Source organism: Osmerus mordax, chromosome 15, assembly GCF_038355195.1.
Source record: "Osmerus mordax isolate fOsmMor3 chromosome 15, fOsmMor3.pri, whole genome shotgun sequence".
Taxonomy (NCBI): Eukaryota; Metazoa; Chordata; class Actinopteri; order Osmeriformes; family Osmeridae; genus Osmerus; species Osmerus mordax.
The window spans coordinates 13,596,887-13,623,179 of record NC_090064.1 but is presented as its reverse complement, the minus strand read 5'-3'; the positions used below and the strand labels follow the sequence as shown (position 1 = coordinate 13,623,179).

The 26,293-nt window shown below is 48.4% G+C and overlaps 1 protein-coding gene across 1 annotated transcript; it reads right to left on the bottom strand.

Annotated features, from left to right (window-relative positions):
* Positions 1-394: 394 nt before the first annotated feature.
* Positions 395-26,293, bottom strand: rttn (rotatin). The gene is made up of 48 exons (XM_067251906.1): positions 26,159-26,293; positions 25,678-25,865; positions 25,204-25,393; positions 24,862-24,948; positions 24,631-24,721; positions 24,373-24,487; positions 23,816-23,966; positions 23,002-23,176; positions 22,703-22,893; positions 22,152-22,271; positions 20,957-21,120; positions 20,656-20,868; positions 20,296-20,408; positions 19,967-20,093; positions 19,735-19,860; positions 19,168-19,284; positions 18,442-18,581; positions 17,324-17,471; positions 17,103-17,202; positions 16,925-17,013; positions 16,230-16,347; positions 15,431-15,527; positions 15,015-15,077; positions 14,711-14,890; positions 14,030-14,272; positions 13,624-13,774; positions 13,177-13,415; positions 12,498-12,717; positions 11,498-11,626; positions 11,239-11,349; positions 10,251-10,409; positions 9,755-9,832; positions 9,123-9,407; positions 8,793-8,886; positions 8,390-8,588; positions 7,998-8,088; positions 7,640-7,790; positions 7,073-7,210; positions 6,170-6,366; positions 5,892-5,997; positions 5,523-5,620; positions 5,143-5,220; positions 4,589-4,715; positions 2,895-3,085; positions 1,857-2,133; positions 1,008-1,111; positions 738-807; positions 395-615 (listed from the first exon to the last, which is right to left on the bottom strand). Exons 1-48 carry the CDS (start codon positions 26,187-26,189, stop codon positions 536-538), a joined length of 6,750 nt encoding a protein of 2,249 aa, XP_067108007.1. The 5' UTR covers positions 26,190-26,293; the 3' UTR covers positions 395-535.

The window sequence follows — 26,293 nt, the reverse complement described above, 5'->3', positions numbered from 1 at the left end:
AACAAAGTGGTACTGTAGGACTTTGTTATCTCCTTTGATACTGTAGGAATCTGTTGACTCAAATCACAGGAAATTTGTTTTCAGTTTAGTTTCTGTATCTCTTATCTACTTCACACAGCCACATTGTGTCAAAAAACCACAAAAGTGTATTTTGAGAGTTTCCTGAATAAGACATATGTTCTTATGGTAGGGATGTTGTTGACATTTCTATTACATTAATATTAAGAATATTATTCAATTAAACGTAATAATGTGTACTAGATTTCGATGCTATAATAAAGATCCAAATAAATTCTACAAACAAACATCTTTGCATTCTAGATCATTCAGCACCAAGATGACCTCACAGCACATTCAACATAAAGTTACAGTACAAAGCATTTAACCACTGACGTTTTATTGCCTGATTCAATCACATTCTTTAAAACTAACAAACATCAACACAAACTATTCAATGTAAACATAAATAACATACAAATACAGTTAACATTTTACATTTTATAAAATAGGAAAATATGATATATTGTCATCAGCATCAGGTATTCAACAACTGGGACAAGCTTTCAAGGCACTTCAGCAAGTAGGCATTTATAGGGTTTTGCTTTTTCTCTGCATCTGAGGGGAAGACACACACAGAAACACAGTTAGTTCTACAGATTACTAACTCAGCTATTTTTTTAATTCTCTATAAGGACACATTCTTGGTAATCAAAGAGAATAAATAACCCCTACTGTACCTTTCTTAGTGGCAGCGTAGGCCTCATCGACCAGGAATCTGACTGAAGGACACTTCAAAGTGGTTTTGGCCTTTGTGGAGAAAACAATGAGAGGTTAGCAACAGCTTAACTCAATGGCTCTCTACGGGGCTGAAATTCTCTTTACAGTTTAGAATTCCAACTCTCTCCAACAAATGTCTTACTTTTGCATTTTGAAAAAACAATGAAAAGCTATACCCTGCTAATAAACCAGTATAAATCTAATGGGGAGAGGTCTGTACTGTAGCCTACTTTCTGGTTGTTGTGGAGGAGGGCCCACAGGGCTGAGGCTCCCATGGACTGGATATCTGTGTCTTTACTGTCCAGGCAGGAAACCAACACTTTCATCGCCTTGTCTGAGATGCAGCATGCAAACAACGAACAGAAGGACGTTAGAAGCATATTTGTGGTCTTTCATGACACATGGCCTGGTTTATGGCATCAACCTTGTGGATGTTATGTGCAGAGGAAAGATAATTTTTGTAACTTCTCCAATCCTCATCTCTAAATATGTACAAAAGGAGGGTTTTGGCATGGGTTAACAGTTTTCTCCACTGACGTCATTAACCACAACTCGTACACAGAGGGGGAATCAGCTTGAGGATGTAAGAAAGACCACTTCCTTTTACACCCCCAAAGTGTCACATTCCACTCTTGCAACACACAAACAATACACTATTGGCTTTTGGGTTTCAGTTCACTGTGAGATACTTCTACACCCAGCATTTCTTAAAAAATGCCAAGACTTGTTTCAGACAACAATCACTGGAAGAGCCGACTTTCCAGTGGAAACAGCCCTCTCCTCATCCCTCCCTCTCCTCATCCCTCCCTCTCCTCATCCCTCCCTCTCCTCATCCCTCCCTCTCCTCATCCCTCCCTCTCCTCATCCCTCCCTCTCCTCATCCCTCCCTCTTCTCATCCCTCCCTCTCCTCATCCCTCCCTCTCCTCATCCCTCCCTCTCCTCATCCCTCCCTCTCCTCACCCCTCCCTCTCCTCATCCCTCCCTCTTCTCATCCCTCCCTCTCCTCATCCCTCCCTCTCCTCATCCCTCCCTCTCCTCATCCCTCCCATCTTCCCCATACGTGCGCTGCACTGCGTACCGTTGGCGAGGAGGCGGGGCTTGTTGGCCGAGCTGAAACAGACATTGTGGAGGATGAGGACGGCGTCGGCCGCCAGCGGCCTGTTGCCGTGGCGATGCTGCCCGGCGACGTCGGCCAGCAGTTCCAGAGCTCCGTTGAGCCTGAGGACGTTCAGCTGGCCGTCCTCGCCCTGCGTCAGGCACACCAGCAGGCGCAGCCACAGCCCCAGCAGACCCCCCGCCTTCCCCCCGCCTGCCTTGGGGACTGGAACAGCCAGGAAGCCCTGCAGGAAATGACTCTGGACGAGGAAGGAGAAGGGAAAGGAGAGCTGTGTGAATTGTGAGGCTTCGCTCAGACTAAGCTGAGAGAGTGGATCGTCAGGATAGATCAGCATGCTGCTCTCTTAACATAAAGAGGAGAAGGAGAAAGCTGCAGATGGGGACTAAGAGAAGCATGAAGTACTCTACATGTACTGGACACTACGTGTCTCTGCTGGTTCATGGCCAGAGGCTAAAACACATTTTCTGTCAAGAAAATGAGGGCAAGCTTTTTTTACATTTTATTTTGTAGATTGTAGATTTATAAATCTGCAGCACCAATATGCAAATGTATAACCTAGTAAATACACTATCCTTAATTAGACTTCGGAATGGTTAGGAAAGTACCAACTGCGTTTCTGATTCAGCTAAACGATTCCAGCACTGGTTTCCCTCATAAGTCTCATGAATAATTTGGTGGTACATTTTAATTGATTGATTTTTCAATGGCAACTCTTTCTAAACATCACATGTAATCCGTTTTTGAGGTAATCTATTCTGCCTCTCAATGTGACACCAAACAGCTCCAAGCACTGAAGCTTTCCCAGGAGAGGGGGGAGGGGTACTGAGGTGGAGGGACTCGGTCACTAGATGATCTCCGTCGTTTTCTGAAACTGAAAGTCACACAGTTCCTGTGGTTCCACTGACGAAGAATTGGAAGAGGAACACAATCGTGTTCCAAACCACTTTCCAGGATGTCACGTCTGCATGGTGCAGAGCTGGGACAGGCCGAGTTTGTCACCTTGTGCAGAATGCCCCTGCAGTCTCGAGACACAGCCAGGTTGGCCAGCAAGGAGAAGGCCAGCCTCTGGACCAGGCTGAGATCAGAGGCCAGCCCTGAAGCCAGCCTCATCACCAAGTGCATGAGGGAGCCAGCTCCTCTAGGGCCAGGAGCCACACCCACACCACCAGTACTGCACAGAGCACTGCATGCTGGGAAACAGGAAAGGGGGCGGGGGCATGGAACACAAGGGGAGAATGTATGTAGTTAGTCAAAAACACTGACAACACTGATAACAGTTTCTATTAACAGACTAACAGTCTTATTGCTTCATTTACACTGAAGAAAGGCAAAAAATATAATGGAATTTTTGAAAAAAGATGACTGACGTCAGAAAATATTGACCCTGAGAATTTGCTATTGCATCATCTAAGCTCACACTGAGAAGCACACATGCGGTCGCACACCTACACACAGACACACACACGTCACACGCATTCAGACTGGAAGCTGTCTGAAAGGATCTCAGATGCAAGACACAGCATCCTGTCTCTATATCCCCTGCTTTCCACGACTTCAAAATTCCAGCATAGCATGCACACGCACACACACAAACCGAATGGGTAGATGATGAAAGGACCCAGTACCCGTTTATCAAAGTCAAAGCCCGCTTGCTCATTCCTGCACACAACTCTAAACTCTTTCTATTGATCTCCCATGACTGTTTCTCCGTTATACAGTGGGTTTCAAACTCTTGCACACTCAACCACCCACACAGAGATAGACTCTCTCTCTCACACTCTCTCACACTCTCTCACACTCTCTCACACACTCTCACACACTCTCACACACTCTCACACACTCTCACACACTCTCACACACTCTCACACTCACTCTCACACTCTCACACTCACTCTCACACTCACTCTCACACTCACTCTCACACTCACTCACTCACACTCACACTCACTCTCACACTCACTCTCTCACTCACTCTCACACTCACTCTCACACTCACTCTCTCACTCACTCTCTCACTCACTCACTCACTCTCTCACTCACTCACTCTCTCACTCACTCTCTCACTCACTCTCTCACTCACTCACTCTCTCACTCACTCACTCACTCTCTCACTCTCTCACTCACTCACTCTCTCACTCACTCTCTCACTCACTCACTCACTCACTCACTCACTCTCTCACTCACTCACTCTCTCACTCACTCTCTCACTCACTCTCTCACTCACTCTCTCACTCACTCTCTCACTCACTCACTCACTCACTCTCTCACACAAAGGAATATCAATGTTGTGAGAGACACTGGAGTGCTTTGTGGTTTTGGTCTAAAGATCCCAGAGATGTGCAGGCCAGAGCAGAGCAGCACCATCCAGCAGCAGGGTGGGGCAGCCTGCTCAGGGCCCCTCACAGGGGCGCTATTGTCAGGCAGCAGGCTAGCCGGCGCTGGCCTTATACAGTGGAACAGAATGTTGTTTAACAGTCATCAGAGCAGACAATGGGGCTTTTGGTAGGACTGTGTATGACTCAGTCAGATCTCTGACCACAGACGCAGACTTTTGTACGCACGAGCCAGGCACTGCGCCTGCACGCACAGACACACACACACACACACACGCCCAGAGACCAATTATCTCTCTCCCTCCCTGTCTACTTCTTCTCCTGCCCTCTCTTCCACAAACACGCCCCCACCCAGGTTACCTGCAGTGCAGCTGGCGGTGTAAACACACAGCAGTTCCAGCGCTGCCTCCATAGCAGCGTCGTACCCCAGGAGCCAGGGCCAGAGAGCTTGCAGCACGGCGGCGAGGCGAGCATCAGTAGCCACAGCCTGAACACACACACACACACATGACGTGCACACACACACACACAACCACCCACACACGTACTTTTATGTTTCTACATTTTGCTAACCGTGCACAAACACAAGGCTAGCTCATAACTGTAGAGGGAAGTGTTTCATTAAAGCCTGTTCCCATATAGACCCTCCTATGCAAATGTAACTACAGCTTGGTTGAGGATATGTACCAATTACCATCTGTGATGTAACGGTGGTGGAGGGCAGCCAGCAGCCGCAGGGCTGAGCTGTCTGAGTTAAGGGTCTCATCAGACATAAACAGGCCCATCAGCATGTGAGTGAATCTAATTCTAGACTCAGCACCAGTGCAATGGCCTTCATTAAAAAACAATCAGCGTGTGTGTGTGTGTGTGCGTTTGTGTGAGGGGGGGGGGGCTATTCAAAGGCCAATACCCACTTTGCACTCGTCGTTGTGGTAAAGACAATTCCTGAGGATTTCTGCAGCCATCTTAACCTCCCTCATGTAGCTCTCCTCCTAATGGCACAGTGGACAGTGTAAATAAACACCAATATGCCGTGACAGAAACCTCAGTGGGGAGACAATCGATTTGATTCAGAACACTAACAATCCAACGGCTTTACATCTACAACAGCTATCAGGAACCTCGTCAGAGAGAGTAAACATCTGTTAGTCCTAACACATAAATACCAAGCTCAAGACTCAAACATCCTTTAGTGGATGATTCCTCGGGTACATTCCTATTTGTTCCTGTGTCTGTTGTTGTAAGGCTGTGTTGCCAGGTAGATGCAGCCCTCCAGCCCTCCAGCCCTCCTCACCTTCCTCCTGGGAACTGCTCTGCCCGGCCTCACAGACTCCAGCTGCAGCTGGGCCTGGCTCTGCTTCAGCTGCTCCACACAGCTGTCCATCAGGCCGGCTACAGCACACACACACACACACATGCAAATACGCACACACACAGGCAGACACACACACACAAAGGTCAGACAAAGTCAGTGAAACAGTCTACACACAGAACAGTGTTGGACATGAAGCTAGCCGGCAGACGCTCTCAGGGGAAGTTTAAACTAAGGAATTCTATCTAGAAACAGGGAAGCTATTTCATGCTCCTGGCCTAGTTAGAAAATGCCAAATGTAAAAGTTTTCCTCCAGAGAAGGTCCAGTCCAGTATAGTCTGGTAGTCCTACCCTTAGCTGCGTGGTCCTGAGCTGTGGGGCTGCAGGCTAGCAGGGCTGCCAGGGCTCTGGCAGTCAGCTTCTTCACCGGGTCCTGGAAGGACCTCTTCTCAAAGCTCTAGTATTCACACACCAGGGGAAGCAGAATCACTGTCTGGACTAGGAGACCCAGCACATCGACTACATCAGTACATCTGCAGTCAAACTAATGTCACTTTGAAATGTACCTCTGTGCTCCTATCAATTAAAAGAGAGCTGTTGCCTGGTCAGAGTTTGGAAGGTTGTGGTACCTGTAGGAGAAGTTCACACATCTGGCCACCGGGGGCGCCGTTCAGGGCCTCCGAGATGGGCGTCACAGGGTGCGGGGTCACGGGGGTGACCTTTAGGGAGCGTCTGTGAGCCTCCTCAGAGAGCAGAACACACAGGAAGTCGAGCGCCGCCACGTGGAGAGGGAGCTCCGAGTGATCCACACACACAGATAACGTGTCTGGGGAGAAACACACACCCCCACGTACACACGCACATATACACACACACACACACGCACGCATGGTTGCACACACACACACACGGGCAAACACACACAGACGCATTAGATGAAGATTTGAAGAGGCACACCATGGTCAACGCGTGTGACAGAACTAGACTAGCTTCAGGTTTTATGAATGAATCATCATGGCGCAGCCTACTGAAACTAATTCATACAAGACTCAAACCCCTAACCAGCTTAACCCTTGTGTTATCTTCTGGTCATTGTGACCCATCAGTCATTGTGACCCACCGTCGTATTGCGACAACTTTACCGCATACAAAAACAAAGTGAAGCATTTTCTTTTAACCGTTGGGCTGTCTCAGACCCCCCACATTGCGAAGGTTAAAAGAAAATAATTTTTATTTGTTTTTGTATTGGGTAAAATTGGGTAAACACAACGATGTGGCAGCACAAGGCTTAAAGACACATCCAAGCCTCAGGCCTTTCATTATACCTACCACATGGCCAACATGGCACGCTCGCACACACGCAAACAGACAAGCTCAACATTGATCTTGTGTCAGGCTCATCGGATTCCCCCACAGCTCGATTTGTCAGAGGGAGGAGGACCGTGAGGGGAGGAAGCACGGACAAAACTGCATGTTCTCACTCCCCAGCAGTTGGCCACGGCACACACACACAGCAGGGGGTAAGTGTGTACCTGTGAATGCTAGCCAGCTTGGTCCCAGCACAGCGCAGACAGATGGATGAGCCTTGAAGCCGTCCCTCCTAACCAGCGTAGCCAGGAGCGTCAACAGGTCTGTCCAGCACACAGACACCGCAGCCTGGACAGGCACGTCTGACGAGAGGCCCAGGAGAACCGGAGATATAGAAACATAGATATTTACACACACGCATACACACAAACAGAGGGGATTAAATAATGGCGGTGGGGTAAAGACTGGGTTAGCTGGCTGATCTTATGTTAAATAAGACATCACCAAGGACTACTAAGCATTAGTCAACACCAAATCCAGACATGTTGGTACTTTATAGTATAATAGGCAGGACAGTGGTCTTTTGAGTCTATTGACTCGCCCACAAACGATCAAAATGTAATTACTCAAAAACTGTAATGATTCAAATCAATTTAAATGTTCTTCTGTGGAGCCCTGAGAGAGATGTTGTTAACAGAGTATTATGGATAGTGTGTGAACATGCTGCTGGACTGAGGACAGACACCCAGTCTGGTATGAGAGATACGTCCCACCGCCAGAGACTCTCTCACCCAAGTCTTTGTTATCGAGCGTGAGGACAGCAAAGACATTGGTCAGCAGCGGTTTGAGGAAGTCAGCCTGACCAATCAGCTCCTTGCTGATCACGACACACGTCTGCAGCAGCTTGCAGTAGCTGGACAGGTACTGGAGCAGGGTGAGAACCTGGAAGAGGAGGCCAAACAGACAGACCACCCGTCAGCCTCAGCTCCTCACCTCCACAGCTTAACAGCATTCGAAGCAACTCTGGTACCCACTGACAAGGTTGTGTACTACTTGATATATTGGCCACGTTTCAAAAGCTGTGCCCTTGACAGTGTGTGTGGGTACGGGGAGAGCTGACTGGGAGAGTACAGTCCAGGCTCTACATACCTGACTCCTGATGCCCTCCCTGTCTCCAGGGAGGGTGTGGGAACTCCTCAGCTCAGACACACAGCGCTCTATGGCCCTCGAGTCCACCAGACTGCAACACATAGCCGGCAGAGAAACAGGACGTGGTGAAGTTACATCTATCCTAGTTGGTCAGGCTGTCATGTTTCGCACACAGGTTTTGGGAACTACTTTTCTTATTCTGAAACACCTAGCGAGCCTGTAGCCTCGAGACCCCAGCTTCAAACTGTAATCCAGATGTATTTTTAGCAATCGTATTTTGGACATTTTGACTGGAGATGCTGACCAAACCATAACAATTAGCACTCAGGTGTCAGGGATCTTTCACATGAGCTTCAGTGTTGGTCCAATTGTGGGTGTGTTTAAGGTCTAACCTGGCCAGCGATTGGAGGAGCTGGCTGTGTTGCAGCGCTCCGAGGGTGAAGTCTGGAAGGACGGCCAGAAGGTTGTGTAGGAGGCTGCACAGTGCTGACAGGAGGTCAGGGGTCACGATGGCACAGGCCTCGGCTGAGGGGTCGCCTAGCCGGGAATCCTGGGACATGACAGAGTTGCTGGTATCTGTGTCACTCTGGCCTGTGCAGACACAAGAGATTTACTGTCAAATTACCAAAAAGAATTACAAAAAAAATAATAATAAAAAAACAGTTTGGATTTACCAAAAAAAAGTTATTGGCTTTAGATATGATACATGCTATACCACACACACACACACACACACACACACACACACACACACACACACACACACACACACACACACACACACACACACACTACCTTGAGCCATAAGTCTGCTGGCAGGTGTGTCCTGGGCAGTCCCAAAGGGGGAGGTGGCTGCAGGGGAGTGAGGTCTGGACCCCCCAGGTAGGAGCTGTGACGGAGAAAACACAAGGACCAATCAGACTTCAGACCCCACCTCCCAACATGGGTAGCAACTTGGTGAATTATGGTTTTAGGAGTATTCCAAATATTATATATACATATATATCTTAAAGCTTTACATGGTGGTTTTCTATGGCAGACTGGCTTCCAGTGGAGCAGTACTTTCAGCCACTCTGATTGCCTATGGCACTTCCATACCTTGGGAGTACATTTAGTGATGCTAACCAGAGTGCTGGAGGTGGACAGGGAGCCAGAGGCCCTGCTTTGGTCTTGGGCAGCAGGAGCACAGGACCTCCACAGGTTCAGAGAGTCCTCCGCCTCGCGCCCGTCCTGTGGGCTAGGGGCGGGGGCAGGGGGGGAGGGCTGCAGGGGGAAGGTGTAGCGTCCACGGTAGCACACGGAGGCCATAAGGGAGAGGTGCTGGAAGAACTGGCAGTGGTAGAGCAAGGCTTGAAGGGCAGGCAGGCCCACCAAGGACACCCCGGATGCCTCGTCATGAACACACGGGTTCTGCAGGGGAGGAAGGAGAGAGAGGGCGAGGAGAGAACAAAGAGAGAGGGAGAGAGGGAGGGAGGAGGAGCAGGAAAAGTAAATCAACTCATGCAACACCCGACTGGGACAAGACAGCAGGACTACAAAATAACTGAGTTATGAAACGACCAGAGGCCTTGAAAACATAACAGCCTGACAGAAAGAGGAGGGGAAAGACATGAGAGAGAGACAGAGAGAGAGAGAGAGAGAGCATACAAAATATGCAGCGACAGAAGGGAAAGAGACAGTTAGGAAAGAGCGAGGGGTGGAAGTAAAAGATTGAAGCCTCTCTTTTCCTTCAGTCATTGTGGGGTTTGGTTAGCGACCTGCCAAGGGGAGTCTTTGGCCTCGTCTGCGTTGGCAGGCATGGGCATCACCAACAGATTTTGCAGGATAAATGCTGCCTGGAGATAAAAACACCCACATACAAACACAAGGTGAGCTGAGAACACAAGCAACACTGCCCTCTACTGGTACCTAACTGAATGCATGAGCAGTAAGCCTGCAGTCTAAAACTAATTTTGGTTTGGCAGCAGATTTCCTGATGTTTGTGCAGATAAAAGAGGCCAGTTAAGCATTACTATCTGATCAAGTTTACTTTGATTAAAGGACAACATAGTATTTATTTATAAGAGACACATATCTCTTCGAGGACGAGACATTTTACACCAGTTATTTTACTTTAATGTCGTTTGGAAGCTGAAATCCTGCCTGGCCCGTTCCGCTGCGAGGTATATATTGTGTTGCACCATTTGATTTTGTGGCGTGATCGAGAGTGGTGTGGTGTAATATGTTTCCCTGTGGCCTGCAGCCTGGCCCCACCTCTCTGCGGACCATGCTGCTCTCCTGTCGCTCCAGCAGGATGTTGAGCAGGGTGCCCCACAAGCCCCCACTGATGTTGTGGCAGCTGGCACACAGAGCATGGCACCCACTAGGTAGACAGGACAGGGAGGAGCCCACTCCCAGACTGGCAAACCTCACCTGGGGGGGGGGGGGGGAGGAGGAGGGGTGTAGAAGGGAGAATTGCAAAAATAGAAACAGAGAGAGAAATAGAGGGATAGAGAGAGAGACAGAAATAGAGGGATGGAGAGAGAGAGAGAAATAGAGGGATAGAGAGAGAGAAATAGAGGGATAGAGAGAGAGAAATAGAGGGATAGAGAGAGAGAGAGAAATAGAGGGATAGAGAGAGAGAGAAATAGAGGGATAGAGAGAGAGAAATAGAGGGATGGAGAGAGAGGAATAGAGGGATAGAGAGAGAGAAATAGAGGGATGGAGAGAGAGAGGAATAGAAGGAGAGAGAGAGAGAAATAGAGGGATGGAGAGAGAGAGAGGAATAGAAGGAGAGAGAGAGAGTCAAGTACCACATGTTGGTGTGTGCATGTGTGTGTGTGTGTGTCTGCGTGGGTACAGCAGATTATTAAGTGATGGACACCTGACTCACCATCTGTCCCTCCAGTGCCCCCAGAGAGCTTCTCCATGCATATTTGAATTTGTTGGTTATTTGTTCTGGCATTGGTGGCATTTACAGTGAGGAGTGCAAATAGAGATCCTGCTTGTCTAGGGAGTCCCTCAGATTGACTTCTACGGGAACTTACATTTTGAAAATAAAACAGAACAGAAGTCTGCAAATGAGCATCTATCAATCTGCCATTTGCTTTTCATTGCCACTACAAGGGAACTGGAGCATAGGTCCAACAGAGAATTGTATTATCCCTCAAATCAGTTTTTTTCATTCACATATGTTTTCATTTTTACAAGAGTGTCTGTGTGTTGCTAGGTTGCGGTTGTTGTGGTGTTTTGTCATGGTTACCTCTGGGTCTCGGTCTACCCACAAAGGAATGAGCCAAGCCAGACCCAACTGAGACCCACTGGGCTCCTCAGAACCCGCCTCATGCCCCAAAGACCACTGGGAAATGAAGTCCTAGACCAGTCCAGAATAAATAAAGAAGTCAAACAGAGGACAGACTGAATCCTTATACATTCCTGAAGCCACAACTGGCACGTTGTTATATTTACATAACGTAAAGTAAGCACTCAGGTGGCTGAGACATTTCATTGGTTGCTCTGACCTTGTCCTTGCCCTCTGCGATCATCTCATGGGACAGATGCAGCAGGCAGATGATTGCATTCTTGGTGACCCCTTTCCCCATGAAGGACATGGAGTTGCCCCCCCACTCCACGTAGAAGGAGGAGATGACCTGGGGGAGGAAGGCACAGGGGGGAGGGTCCGTCTGAGCAACGAGGGCAAGAGGAGGCGGCCCTCACATCAAAACGGTGATCATTTGCGCTGCATTTCTGAGTAAAGAGCCTGAGTCCGTTACAGTATCGTCATTCACTGCATGTAAATTAGGGTTAAGTACAGCTGGAAAAAGGACTGTGCCTTTGCTTTGATTTCCCTTCAAAGGGAGTGGGCCTCGTCTCCAAGGAGACGTGAGAGGCCAAGGCCAGATGAGCCCTGCGGCTACATGGCAGAGGGAGGCGGGGGAGGGCTGGGCGGGAGGTGGGGGAGAGGGGTGAGGGCTAGGGGAGAGGGCTTAGGGCTGGAGGGCTGTTGGAGAAAAGGTGAGGGCTAGGGGAGAGGGCTGCAGCTGGGGTGAGCTGAGGTTAATTGACACGCCTTGGCCAAGCGTTTGAAAGCATATTAGAGTTAGCTTGAACAAGGACTGGTTGTACATCCTGGCACTCTGCAGGAGCTGGTCCGAGGCCAGGCGAGGCTGTGCTGAGCGCCAGATGGAATCTGCAGGGATGATATCTCATCAGCAGCTTAACGCCATGGTCTGCATATTTAATTGATGAAAACTTTATCTATTCGTATCTCGTAGCCATATATGGGGGGGGATTTTAATTAATTCCACAGGTAGGCCAATACTTCTAGGACATGAATAAATTTCTTCGGGCATAACAAAATTGTGCCACTGCAAATTCCATCTGTCTCTGCTTGGAAGAGAGTTCCCCCAAACCACACACACACTTGGATGCACACACAAACACATTAAAGCACAACACATAAAGACAGACCACAGATGCATGCACAAGCGCACACACACAGACACAGACACACACAGCTACCTCTAGCAGGCCGCTGAGGTACTTGAGACGGAGCGCGTGGGGTTCCAGTGAGTGGCACTGGGAGCTCCAGCCAGGCCGGGCCGTCAGGTGGACCATGCCCAGCAGAGTCCTCTCCAGGCTGGGCAGCCCATAGAAGCGTGGGGCGTCCGACACGCGCAGGCTCTGGAGCAAACGCATGGCCAACTGGCTCTCAAACGGGCCCGCCATAGTCAGACACAGCCTGGACAGAACACAGATAAGGAATAATGAGAGAGTTTATGTGGATCGATGAGCAGCTGTGCTACTCAAAGTAAAGTATGGATCGTTTCTTAAATTCCAATTGAATTTATTGTCTACATTATAGGAGTCATCGCCTAGGATTTTCGATATTAACTTCCACATTATCAGACATCAGATGGGTTGCAAAGTAGACTTGAGAAAACATCTTCCCATGCAGCCATAGGCATTGTTCTATTAGACGTGGTAGCACTTTAAAACATTCATCTTGGCCCTACAGGCATCTAAATAATACCACAAGTCAGCATATATCAGTGTGCATAACACTGATTCATCCATTTTCAACAAGGAATCCTAATTCCGTGGAGATATATATATCTGCAGAATGAAGTGGATGGTAAAGTGTGTGTGTGTGTGTGTGTGTGTGCGTGTACGTAGGAGTGTGTGTATGCTGTGTACATACCTGTCGGTGGTGTGTTGGAGGCGGCGCAGCAGTGTGTTAAAGAAGGAGGTGAGTTCTCTCTGGAGTCTCTGGTGAAGCAGGTTCCTCACCTCCTCAGACTCCCCATGCGTCTGAGCCTGCGTCTGAGCCTGCGTCTGAGCCTGCGTCTGAGCCTGCGTCTGAGCCTGCGTCTGAGCCTGCGTCTGAGCCTGCGTCTGAGGCTGCGTGCCGAGCAGAGGGGCCAGCAGGGAGTTTGTTTCCTGCATGGCACATGGAAACACACACACACACGCACCAGCACAAACACACACAAAAAGCAAACACACGCAAACACATGCACACACAGCCAAGAACATCTTTTCATACTGTGCTTGCTTTACAACATACTAGTTAATATACATAGACATCCAGTCCTGTGTTTGGTGTGTGTGTGTGATGTGTGCCCCATGCCCAGCCTCGCCAGTCTACCTGGTTCAGGAGTAGCTCCATGATCCAGCGCAGATCCTGGTCCTCCCTCTCAGACTCAGGACAAGGCTGCTCGAAGTGGCCGTTCAGAAACGCTACAATGTCCACCAGCAACCTCTCGTCCTCCATGCATGCTGGCTGCACCTGCAGAAACCTGCGCTGAGCAAAGGCAGAGAAGGGATGGGGGGGGGGGGGGGGGGGGGGAGAGAGAGAGAGAGAGAGAGAGAGAGAGAGAGAGAGAGAGAGAGAGAGAGAGAGAGAGAGAGAGAGAGAGAGAGAATTAGAAGGGGAGGGAGGAGGGGGTCAGACAGATAGAAAGACAAAACTTAATTGATAATATGTCGGACTACCTTTAACTTTTGAGACACGTTTTGTGCGTGACATCCATGTACCAAACAGGATTGTGTACCTTGCGATGGCCGGCTGCCAGGTGAGTGAACTCAGTGTTTTCTGGAAGCCCGGTGTGTGGGCGTGCATGAGGGCCAGCCTATCAGTAAGCCGGTAGAGGCGGAGCCTGGACACAGCAGAGGTCACAGACCTGTGTCCCGCCGCCATGACGATGGCCTGGATGCAGTCTTGCAGGCCGCTGGGGAGGTGCGTTGCCCGGAGCAACAGTACCTGCGCCTCTGATAGGATGAGGTCACTGTGGAAGCTGGGGAGGAGAGGGTGAAGTTGTGGGATATTGATTACGCAAGCACAATGCCAGTAGCACAAATATAATTATCATGCCCAACAGGCAATCACCGGCAAAATGGGTAGAAATTGGTACTTTGCAGAAAAACTTGACTGATTTGAAGAAGGTGGGTCAGTAAAGCCTGTGCATGAGCTGCATGACGTTAGAATGTCTGGGCCCAGGCACAAGATGAATACAGTAGCAACCGCAGATAACGGCCCTTAAGAATTTTTTAAAGGGCAATCTACGTAATGATGGTAATGCAATCTGTGCAAAGTGTTGAACAACCTTTCAGAGTTCCAAAATACTTGTGTCACAGTCATGCTAGCCAGACACCGTGCTGAGGGTTTGAGGGTTTTCATAGGCTCAGTTTCCCAGACATAATGCAGCTTATTCCTAGCCTGAAACGTGTCTTACTCGGCCATGCTGCTGCGTTCCTCCAGGAGGTTGTCTATCCCAGAGTGCCATGCAGAGTTCCAGGCCAGCTGCAGGGCGTGTCGGGCTGGGGGGAGGGACAGCAGGTCAGCAGAGGGGGGCAGGACTGAGCAGTGGGGGCTGACCGCATGATGGGAGGCAGATTGAAATGGGAGATTGTACCTGGAATTTAATAGGGAGAAGTGGGGGGGGGTACTGTTCACACTGAGGCTTCAGATCATATGAGCACACGCTGATATATCATTTTGTATAAATAAAGTCAATAAAAAGAAGGGGATTGCGTTACCTGCGTAGTACTGACACAGGGAGAGAGAAGGGCGAGAGAGACGACGTGCCCGCTTTGTCACACCTGGAGAGAGAGAGACAGAGAGAGACACAGATAGACAGAGAGAGAGAGACAGATAGACAGACAGAGACAGAGAGAGAGAGAGAGACAGAGACAGAGACAGAGAGAGAGACAGACAGACAGACAGACAGAGAGACAGACAGAGAGACAGACAGAGATAGAGAGACAGACAGAAAGAGAGACAGAGAGAGAGACATATAGAGACAGAGGAGAGACAGAGAGAGAGAGCGAGAGACAGAGAGAGCGAGAGCGAGCGAGCGCCAGAGCGATAAAAGTCAGAGAGTAAGAGACTGAAGCCAGACATTGTCACAACAGCTGACTATGAACAGGCCGTTGCGCAAGATGAGAGTACTCACCATGTGTCTACCGTGGCTATCTCATCAAAGAGCAGCAAGCACATTAAAGCAGCCAACTCGCGCACATCTCCTCCATTCTCCTTAATGAGCAGTGTAGCTAGCAGGGAGGCAAAACAACCATTAAAACCACCCAGTCACTTTATTAAAATACAAATGTAAGGCTGGGGGAAGGGGCTTCACTGTACACCGCCTGCTATGAAAACACCGCCATTTAGGCAACTAGCGCTCGGTACATGTAATTAGGTCTTGTCAATGTGGCTCTGGGCAAAAGTGGTAAACAACATGTACTTAGCTGCGAATGTAACTAAGTGACTGTGAAAGTCTTGTGAGAGATGCTCAGAGCCGTGCTACACTGATACGATGATTATCAAAGGACGTCTTGCGAGTGTGCCTCAAAGCTACGCAACATCCTGTGTTGGGCTGTGAACGGCCCTTCCTGAGTGTGGTGAACGTACCCCTCAGCAGAGCGAGGAGCAGACCTGAGTGTGGTGAACGTACCCCTCAGCAGAGCGAGGAGCAGACCTGAGTGTGGTGAACGTACCCCTCAGCAGAGCGAGGAGCAGACCTGAGTGTGGTGAACGTACCCCTCAGCAGAGCGAGGAGCAGACCTGAGTGTGGTGAACGTACCCCTCAGCAGAGCGAGGAGCAGACCTGGGTGTGGTGAACGTACCCCTCAGCAGAGCGAGGAGCAGACCTGAGTGTGGTGAACGTACCCCTCAGCAGAGCGAGGAGCAGACCTGGGTGTGGTGAACGTACCCCTCAGCAGAGCGAGGAGCAGACCTGAGTGTGGTGAACGTACCCCTCAGCAGAGCGAGGAGCAGACCGTTCTGCTCTGCCAGCCTGTGCCTCAGGGAGGGGTCTGCAAACACCAGCTTCCTCAGGATACACACACAGGGCTCCAGCAGGCTGCCTGGGCCCTGAGGGAACACAAACACAAACACACACACTAGTGTGAACTTGAATGAACAGATGGGTATACTCTGGCTTGTATGTAATTGGCAAAACCAGCAATGCTGGACTAGTACTCTCCCTTTAGCAGAATGAAATTCAATCCCATAGAATCAGCGGATTAGCGCTCGGGGAGCCCTGGATTAAAAACTCTAATTCCATTGGGCTGGCTCATGCTGGACACCATTAACTCTGACTGGCAGTCTCATCCCTGTCACACGCAAGCTTCAAAGTACACTGTCCATGTTCAGGAGCTGAACACACACACACACACACATCATAGAAACACAGACACACAACGATCCACTCTACTGGTTGATTCAAGGGCAGCCGTCTCCTTCCAGTGATGGAGGACTTCCATCTTGATTTAAGTTCGATGTTCAGGTGTCACCTTCACCCTCCCATCTCCCTTTGTAGGGTGAATGATTTCCTTATAAGAACTGTAACTCAGTCAGAAATCCAAAAAGTGGCTGCATGCTGCTTTTATATTTCTGCTGGGTGTATGTCCCCCAAGGCGGACCTTGAGCGGTGTGTGCAGGCTCTCACCTTCACGTCCCCGCTGACGCTCTCTGTGATGAAGGACGTGACCGTGTCGGCCGCTCCTAGACTCTTCAGCACAGGGTGCATGGCTGTGTCTGAAGACACGGTGGACGGACAGACGCGTTAGCGACGGGTGTTCCCGCGGTGCAGCGGAAGGTGCTTTAAAGCGTGGTTTCCACGTTACCTTGCAGGACGACGGCCAGCTGCTCGGCAGCTGACCTGCGCAGGGAGGAGTCCACGTTGTCAGAGGTCAAGATGGCAAACAGCTTCTCCACTGACTCAGCCTGGGTCCCACACCACCGAGGGAGGGAGGAGGAGGAGGGTGAGCACAGTGTGTGTGTGTGTCTTCCTCTGAGCACGTGTGTGTGTGTGTGAGACAGAGTCCATGCGGTTATGAAGCCGAACCTTAAGGAAAGACCTGTTGCTGCTGTCCAGGGTGATGTCCAGGGTTCTGCTGAGGCAGAAGATGGAGGGCAGGGAGGTGAGGGTCAGGGTCAGGGCCTCGTCACTGGCCAGGTAGGAGACCAGCTGCTCCACCGCTTTCACTCTCACCCTGAAATAACAAAGACAGGGTCGTGAGGCAGTCACCTGTTTCTACTACAGCAGCTATTCATTAATTTGTTAAGTCTAGAAAACACTATTCATGCCATTTATAATATCCTTGCAAAAGACACCTTTGAAGAATAAGAGGCAGCTTTGACAAAATTGTAATAAAAGTATTAATGCCACTTGAAAAGCGTTGATCCCACGTTTAATGAGCTGAAACAATATGCCAGAAATTTCCCATGCACACACACAGCTTATTTCTTATGAAGGTGAAACCCATAAATTAGGGCCTGAATGAAGATATGATATATTCCAATCTCTAATATAAAACACGGAATACATCCACATTTATGGCAATTAGAACAGATATAGATTTATGTAAGACATAACGCAACAACACAATAAATAATCTATTATCTATCTACTTTAACGCATCAAATATTCAACCAACAGCCAACCAGTCAATTGATTAATCAATCCATGTCTATTGCCTGTCCATCAATAAATCAACGTAGGAGTTATTTTTGATTCAGCAATTAAATCAATCATATTATGCCTATGTTGTATAACCCTCTTAGGACCGTCAGGAGTTCAGGTTTGAGCAGATTGATGTCTACATATTCAGCATGGCTGTGTGGATAAGCAGCATAGTGAGGTTCAGGTTGGCTGATGAGAACATCAGCATGCAGCAGGAGCCAGCTGTAACACGTCCATCAGAGCTGTTGCAGAGCAGAAAACACTCCACTCCGAGACACTTCTCTGATTCAGCAAACCCCACCAGGTTTGATGTCCAACTCATCAGACAGCCGACCCCGCACGCACAAGCAGGTTTCCTTTCAACGCATGCACACCAAACTACACACATTTGCTCAGAAACACACACACACTCTCACACAGTCACGCACACACTCTCACACAGTCACACACACACTCTCACACAGTCACACACACACTCTCACACAGTCACACACACTCACGTCTGCTGTTTAGTGAAGAGGAGCCGGAGCGCTGCTCTCAACCTGGTGGTGTTTGGCACCAGGTCGTCTCTCCCCAGCTTTGACACTTCACTTATCAGCAGCACACAGTTTCCCAGCGCATCCTCTGTGTCTGCATAACTCTGAAACACACACACACACACACACACATAGAAAAACAAAGCAGACAGGCGCACACACACACACTGTTTTCAGGCTGCTTGAACAGACAATGGGTGACACTTGGGAATTCTAGCTGAGCACAAAAGTAAATAAATATGCAGAATTTTGATTACAGATGGTTTGATGCAGCCTCTGCCAACATGACAGGCACAGTGCTGGATGGGCTAGGCTAATCAAATCTAACTTGACGACCGAGTCAAGAACTTTTGCATATTCATGCACATTTTTTCAGTACTGATGTTGCTTTTGCCAAGCATTTAATAAAAGCTTGTTTCTGACATGAAAAAAACAACATCACAATATATGTAAATTTGAAAATTACTAAATATTGTTTGGCCCAGGTTCAATATGCTGCTGCTGCACTGCAGGAATAGAAAAATTACCCTTTGATTACTTTACTGACTTTTTTGTTTGTTAAGATAAGAAAATCCTTTTTAAAATGCCTGCATTACAGGTTCCAAATGAGATTTCCCTTTATGAGCTGTGTGCCCCTACCCTGGTGGTTCCCAGCTCTCAGAGCGTACACAGGGCCACACAGCGCTGTACCTGCAGTATAGGGATGACTGGGTAAAGTGCCTCGTTGAATCTATCCCAGGTGGAGGCTGTCATCATCAATCTCCCTTTCAGCAGGAACAGCAGGATATCCTTGGCAGCCGCATTCACCTATGGATCACACGTAAACTTTTGAACCCACAACAGTAAACATTAAACAAGCTGTTACACTATAAGTCAAGCCACCTAAGCGCTAACAGAGCCAACATGGATGCTTCTGGATGCTTTATGGCTATGTGCATGTAGACGGCCTCACGTCTCAGTCTAACCTGACCGTAAGCATTTACATTTATATTTACATGTAGTCATTTAGCAGACGGTCTTATCCAGAGCGACTTACAGTAAGTACAGGAACATTCCCCCCGAGGCAAGTAGGGTGAAGTGCCTTGCCCAAGGACACAACGTCATGTGGCACGGCCAGGAATCGAACCAGCAACCCTCTGATTACTAGCCCGATTCTCTAACCGCTCAGCCACCTGACTCCCTAAGTGACTCCCAAGCAGTCACTTAGGACAACATGATAGCTGAGTGATGATAAGTATATGTTCATGGATCACACACCTTCTCCGCTGGGTCCTGGAGGCCAAAGGCACTGATCTCATACAGGACTCTTGCATGAAGCAGGAAGCGGACCCCAGCGCAGACTGATGACCCAGGCTTGGACTTATTCTGAACCCCCAGACAATCCTACAGGGGGCAAATGTGAGAATATAAAAGCTGCTGTTATGACTCTCCGAGGCACCGCTCCACAGACGACCGTGACAAACCCCATTAGAGGCATGGCATCGCTCACCTTGACCACAGTCAGGGTGCAGGAGTAGGTCTCAGTCTTCACCGGGAGAAGGGGGTGGGACAGGAGCTTGAGAAACACCTTCTGACTCTCTGTTTTTAGTAACGGGCTGGCCTGGTCAATCTTCCACCTGACAGACAGCCCCCCCCCCCCGACATGAACAGAGGGACATGAAGCAACAGTTACATTCTGGAAACCAGCCATTCAAAACCTTGTAGCTTGACTGTTTCTCATAACAGAAAATTATATCTATACAAAACATATTTTAAAAAAAACTCCATTATTCATCATGGCAACTGGCAGAATTCCAGTCCACAGTGGTAGGATCTTACAGGTTTGAGCAGATGTTTATGCACTCCTTGATGATGGGCAGGTGCTGGTGAAATGGAAGCCCCTCTACGGCCTGGTCTGCCAGCTCCAGGAGCTCCGGCCAGTTCTTCTCTCCCTGTGAGACGAGAGGAAACATGCTCTTCACATGCAAGTGCACGCCCCAGCTGGCAGCATCTCATGTGCAACACGAGGATCGCTCCGGAACCCCTTCTTGTGTAGGGAAACGTGTTCGGTAGGGGAAAAAATCGATTCACATTCTAATCGCGATTCAGTCTTCTATCGATTAACATCGATTCACAGATTTCAAAAATCGATTATTATTATTTTTGGTGTTGAGAAACATGCTTCAGGGGGTCGGTTACCTCGGCCTGCATCTCCTTGAGGAAGGCACAGGTGGACTCCATCCAGAGAGCCGCACGGGTCACCCGCCGGTAGAGGGCGTGGCCGTCCGAATTCACCTGCTCCAGGTACGCCACGGCCGCCTCGTGCATGCTGGGAAACACCAGGCTGAAGGGCCGGTCCAGGCAGAGAGGGAGGAGGACGGCCGCAGTGCTCTCTGGGAGGTTCTCACTGGCCTGGGACGGAGAAGAGGAAGAGGCTGAAGAGAGCCTCGGCAGAGATGAAACAGACATACAGGGAGTTCACACACACACAAACACACACTTTCTCCAGAGGCAGGACGGTCTGCAGGAGCCTGATGCTGAACACGGCCGTGCCTACGTAGGCCATCCGGTGGTGGAGCAGGCAGTCTGGAGGACTATCGGCTGGACAGCTCTGGTGATATCTCAGGATCTCTCCCATCTCGGCAACACTGCTCTGCAGCTTCTCTCTCTGGAAAGCAATTGAAGTTGCAATCGGTCACCACTTAAATCTAGCTGACTTACTGGGAGTCATAAAAAACATTTGAGGTTTTTGATTGATAGAAATGATTGCTACCAGTGGCGAATCGTTGAACCAATCTTTTATAGTAGTCAAGAGAGTTAACAGCCTCATAATTCAAGGCTACAACAGCAGGGAATGCCCAGCAGGGGGCAGCAAATATCCTTCCCATATACCGGCTTACAATCTCACAGGACAACCCCAAAGGTCCATCCCATTACACTGGTCTTACACTGGACAAAACAGCCATCATACTCTGGGCCTGTGTAAAACATTTCAAAGCAGGGGGCTTAACAAGTCTACAAATCTCCCCACAAGGCACGTAAACACCAGCAGGGACAAACAGATCAACACCAGCGCTCTCCTACCCTGTGTCTGAAGAGCTACGTTCCCGTAGGTGTTTGCAGTTCAATGGTTCAATACCTGCTTCAATACGGTAGCCCAGCAAATTATTAGAACCCAGTGTGCTACATTAAGGTTGGAGCCTAAACGAACAGGAAGGTTGCTCTGCAGGAACAAGGCTGGAGGCTGCTCTCCTGTGCCAGACCTACACACTGGGCCTCTCAGGAGGGCAGTGGCAACGAACGGTATGCTGTTTACAAAACCTGAGGTACAAAATGTCTACATTCATCAGACATTCAAAAACATATCCAGAAAATCAGTCACTCTATATATCGCTAGCTATAAAACCTTAGCTAGCAAGAACCCATTTCAAAGTGAAGTTAATTGTGCATGTGAATACCATTGGCTTATGTAGGATAATGATCTAAATAGGCTATGTGTTTGTTTTGTGAGCATGTGTGTTCTTGTGCATGTACAAACTGAGCACATCTAAACTCACCCTTAACATAATACACACTGTTGATATGTTCCATATCAAGCATGCCCTAGGTGACTGCAATCTGCATTGTATACAACCCACTTGTTGGGAAGTACAGCAATTAATATTCATAGAGATAAATGTTGTTGTTGTTTCGACTTGCCAGATCCATTCCCACCAGGCTGTGGTCTTCCCAGACCAGCTCACACACACTGTCCCCCAGCAGCACTAAGGTCTCACACAACAGCTCCAACACACGCTGGAACACACGCACACCATCTGAGAGTCCCAGAGAGGCAGAGAAAGTGAACGAGAGAGAAAGGATGAGAGAGAGAGAGAGAGAGAGAGAGAGAGAGAGAGAGAAAGAGAGAGAGAGAGAGAGAGAGAGAGAGAGAGAGAGAGAGAGAGAGAGAGAGAGGATGATGGGGAGAAAGGGAGAAAGGGAGAACAAATAAGGTGAGAAAGAGTGAGAATAATGAAAGGTACACTCCTAAATTTAAAAAACACACCAGCAACACCTTCAATTTGTTAGGAATTACAGGCACACATATTGGGACACTTTCACACTCACTCTCTATAAAAAAAAAAAAAGAGAAGACTGGTAAGACAGCAGAGTAGATACCAAAAAATTATATGATTGACGTGTCAACCGAAAAGGAAAAAGAAACAATTTCACACTACTTGATCGACGCACGATCGCAAACGCACACCTGTCCTGAGCAGGGGTATGGCGTGCTCCATGGTGGTGACTGCGAACTGGGGCAAGCTGAGCTGCTGCAGCTGCAGCTCCAACACGTCCTCCGCCCCCAGGTCAGGCAGCTCCAGCTGGGCAGCTTCCGCAGGAGACTGGGGGCTCAGCCTCAAGGCCTGGGAGCCTCCTCCAGCTCCACGAGAGCTGCCGCTGTGGAGAGCCGCAAACGAAGAATGAAAGAAAAACCACGAAACAAGTGGGTCCGACAGAAACAAAGAGGGCTGTAGAGGAAAAACAAGCCCGGAGAAGGAGACAAACCTGCTGGAGGCGGCGTCGCCGTCCTGGCCGTCCCCGCTGGCCCTCTGGCCTGTGCGGCCCACGACCGAGGGCCTGGGTGAGCACTCCGCCCCAGGAGAGGAGGCCAAGGAGCGCTGGACCTGGGTCCCACGGACGTCCTGGGAGTAGCTCATGGACGAGTTCTGGGACACTGGATCTAGGAGAGACTCAAACTGGTTATCACCATCTGGGGGTAGGACATGGACGAGATCTGGGACACTGGTCTAGGATAGACTTAAACTGGTTATCATGTTTTTTTTTTATAGACGCTCTTATCCACAGCGACTTATCACCATCTGGGAGTAGGACATGGACGAGTTCTGGGACACTGGGTCTAGGAGAGTCTAAAACTGGTTATCACCATCCCACTTGGGAATTGATACAATACGCCTATGAAGATGTAGGTGGGAGACGTGCTATTTTAGAGTGGGCAGCACATAATGGGTATCATCTAGATTTTGTGTTGTCGAAGTGAGATGTTCCCTGATACTGTAGTCAGTTGTGGCCATTCAAGTCCCTGGACTATTTAACAGTGAATAGATCTATAAATAGAGGTGTTGAGAGATAATTGGTGTTCCAACAGCCTGATACCTATGCAAATGAATCATAATTAATGCATTAGGAGCAATAAGACTACCATGTGAATCATCAGCTTTTTTCATTTTTTTCTCTCTCTATACTTAGACATATGAGTTAAGAAACTCAGTTCCTGTCAGGGTCATAGCTTTGCTTTTCTATCTATTATCTCACGTTTGTTTGGGATCTGCTGGTTTAAAAAAAGGTAACATTTTAAAACCTTGCTTTGCCGAGTAGAAGCTGGGGTCTCGATGGAAGCGCAGTCTGGTTCTAAGAGCCACACTGAGCTGTCGCAGGCAGGACACGGCCTGCAGGCGTAAGTAGCCTGCCTCCCCCTCACCTGGACCCAGCCTTAAGAGGGACAGAAGGTTCTGAGGAGAGACAGTGGCAAACACAGAATCATGTAGGCTACAGAACAACAACACTATTTCCAGATAAATCATATATCAACATACAACATTTCCAGATAAATCATATATCATTTTCAACAACACAAGGTGCTCAACCACATGATACTGGAGGGAAGAAAAAAATTCTTATAGAACCTGGATAATCGGCACAAAAAAAGAGCACTTGGAGTTTCACCATTTCAACTTGCCATTTGTACAATGCAAGATGAATTTCCCTGCCTTCTGCCAGTAACGTCATGCCTCTAAATCAGAGTCCTTTGATCTACGCAGGTCTAGCGGCAGAAGGAAGGCCAATAACGACTGTTGCATCAAAAATCTTGGATCAAGGTGTGTGAAAATGCAGAAAGGGATAATCAAGTGGTGTTACCTGGACTATGCTGGGTCTCTGGAGGAAGATCTCAGCTGGGAAGTCCTGCATGATGACATCACGCAGGAGCTCGCATGTGGTACGGACCAGGTTGTGGTTGTTACTCCTCAAAGAGCTGTGAAACAGCAGAAAGAAAACACACAGGTTGTTTGCGTCTGAGCTATTATGAACCGCTTTGGGTACGTGGCCTCGTCTTGTAGCAAAACATGTACTTGTATTATGTTCATATCTGCAAACTACGGATCGTTAAACACTCACCTCTCATTGGATGACAGTATGTGTCGGTCTGTAGTGGTCAAAGTCAGCCAAGGGAATGTAGAAAACTTTAAGCATCTCACAGTGTTACTCACTGTAAAAGTAGATATACACAAATAGATCAACACCAATTGTGTTTCACAGCATGTTGATTACCATCCATACATGATGACTGCTCTTTCCTATGTGATACTGATGTGGATGGGGCCAAAAGCAGAGCAGGTGGTTCCATACCTGCTTTTCTCTGTGGTGGAATGTCTGCCTGGTTTGGCTTGCCGCTCTGGAAGTAACCAACTGTTGGAGCACTCTGCTCCGGGGGGACTGCAACAACATTTAAATTGGACGTAATGAAACTGTACTCCAACTAGAGAACACTCCCATGAATTAGCCCCAAACAAGTAAGTAGCCCTGGCCTAGCATAGTCAATAAATATTTAGCAGTGTGTGTGTGTGTGTGTGTGTGTGTGTGTGTGTGTGTGTATTATTTGCCATCAAAGATGTGTGGCATACATAGAAAAATAATGAAATCCTTATAGATTCATCTACAAATCACCAACAAAGATTCATTGCCCCTCACATGTAGAGGTCATCACAGCCTGTTCTTGGGAGTAGACAGTCGGACCCGCAGTGAACAGATCAGGCAGATGAAACAGCTGGTCGACGATGCCATCAACAACATTCCTTAACTCGGGCTCCACGTTGGGGGAGAGTTGTGTGAAAAACTCCACTGCCCCAACATCTCTCAGCATCTGGGCTCCTGTCTCATGCTTTGGGGACAAAAATGTAAGCGTCTAGCTAGCTAGTGAACTTAAAAATTGAGGCATTTGGACAAGAATTTAAGCATCGTGGTGTCTTCTTCAGTGTGTCGCACAGACATGGCCTATGTCTGTCATATAGTGTAGATGATTACTGCATTAAGTGTCCAGTTGACATTCATTATATATGTTGTGTTTAGCTTACTTTATTTGGCAAGGTATTCAAAATAGTGTATAGACCTGAAAAACTGCCTGTCAGTACAGTAGGTTGGTTACAATGTATACCAGGCTTCTACCTTAGATAGTGTTTTCAGCAGTTGAAGGACCTCCTCTTGCATTGGCACCTCAGGAAAGTTAAACCATTCCAGGAGAAGGACGAATAGCATTCTCTCTTGGACCACATCAGAAATGGACAATAGGAAATGGTCCAGTTTACATATGATGCTCTTCAGAGCACGAACTCTGATCTCCAACAAAGAATGACCTGTTTTGAGGGGCAGACATGATTGACAAGTGCCTTCTATTGTAAAGTCTGAACAGCTATCCTAAAGTTAATCAGCACCATATCTGTAACCAACTCTTAGTACTCTTAGATAGTCTGGTTCTTCTACTCTTATATAGTAAATATATTAATATATGGTTTAGTACAGTAGCTCTGCTACATGTTGGCACATTGTTTTGCGGTTAGCTAGTTGTTTTCAAACTTTTCAACTTAAGCTAGAAGCTTGCTACAGTAGCTATTGGGCTAGTTAATTTGTCAAACTGCGTCGTTCTTACCAATTTTCCTAATGAGAGATCGTATCTCCATGGCCGGTGTATGATTATAACCCAACGAAGGATTGATAACTATATTTTCAGTAGCCTAAGCAGTTCGTCCGTTTTTTCTGTTGTTGACAACGTTGATTGCCCGGG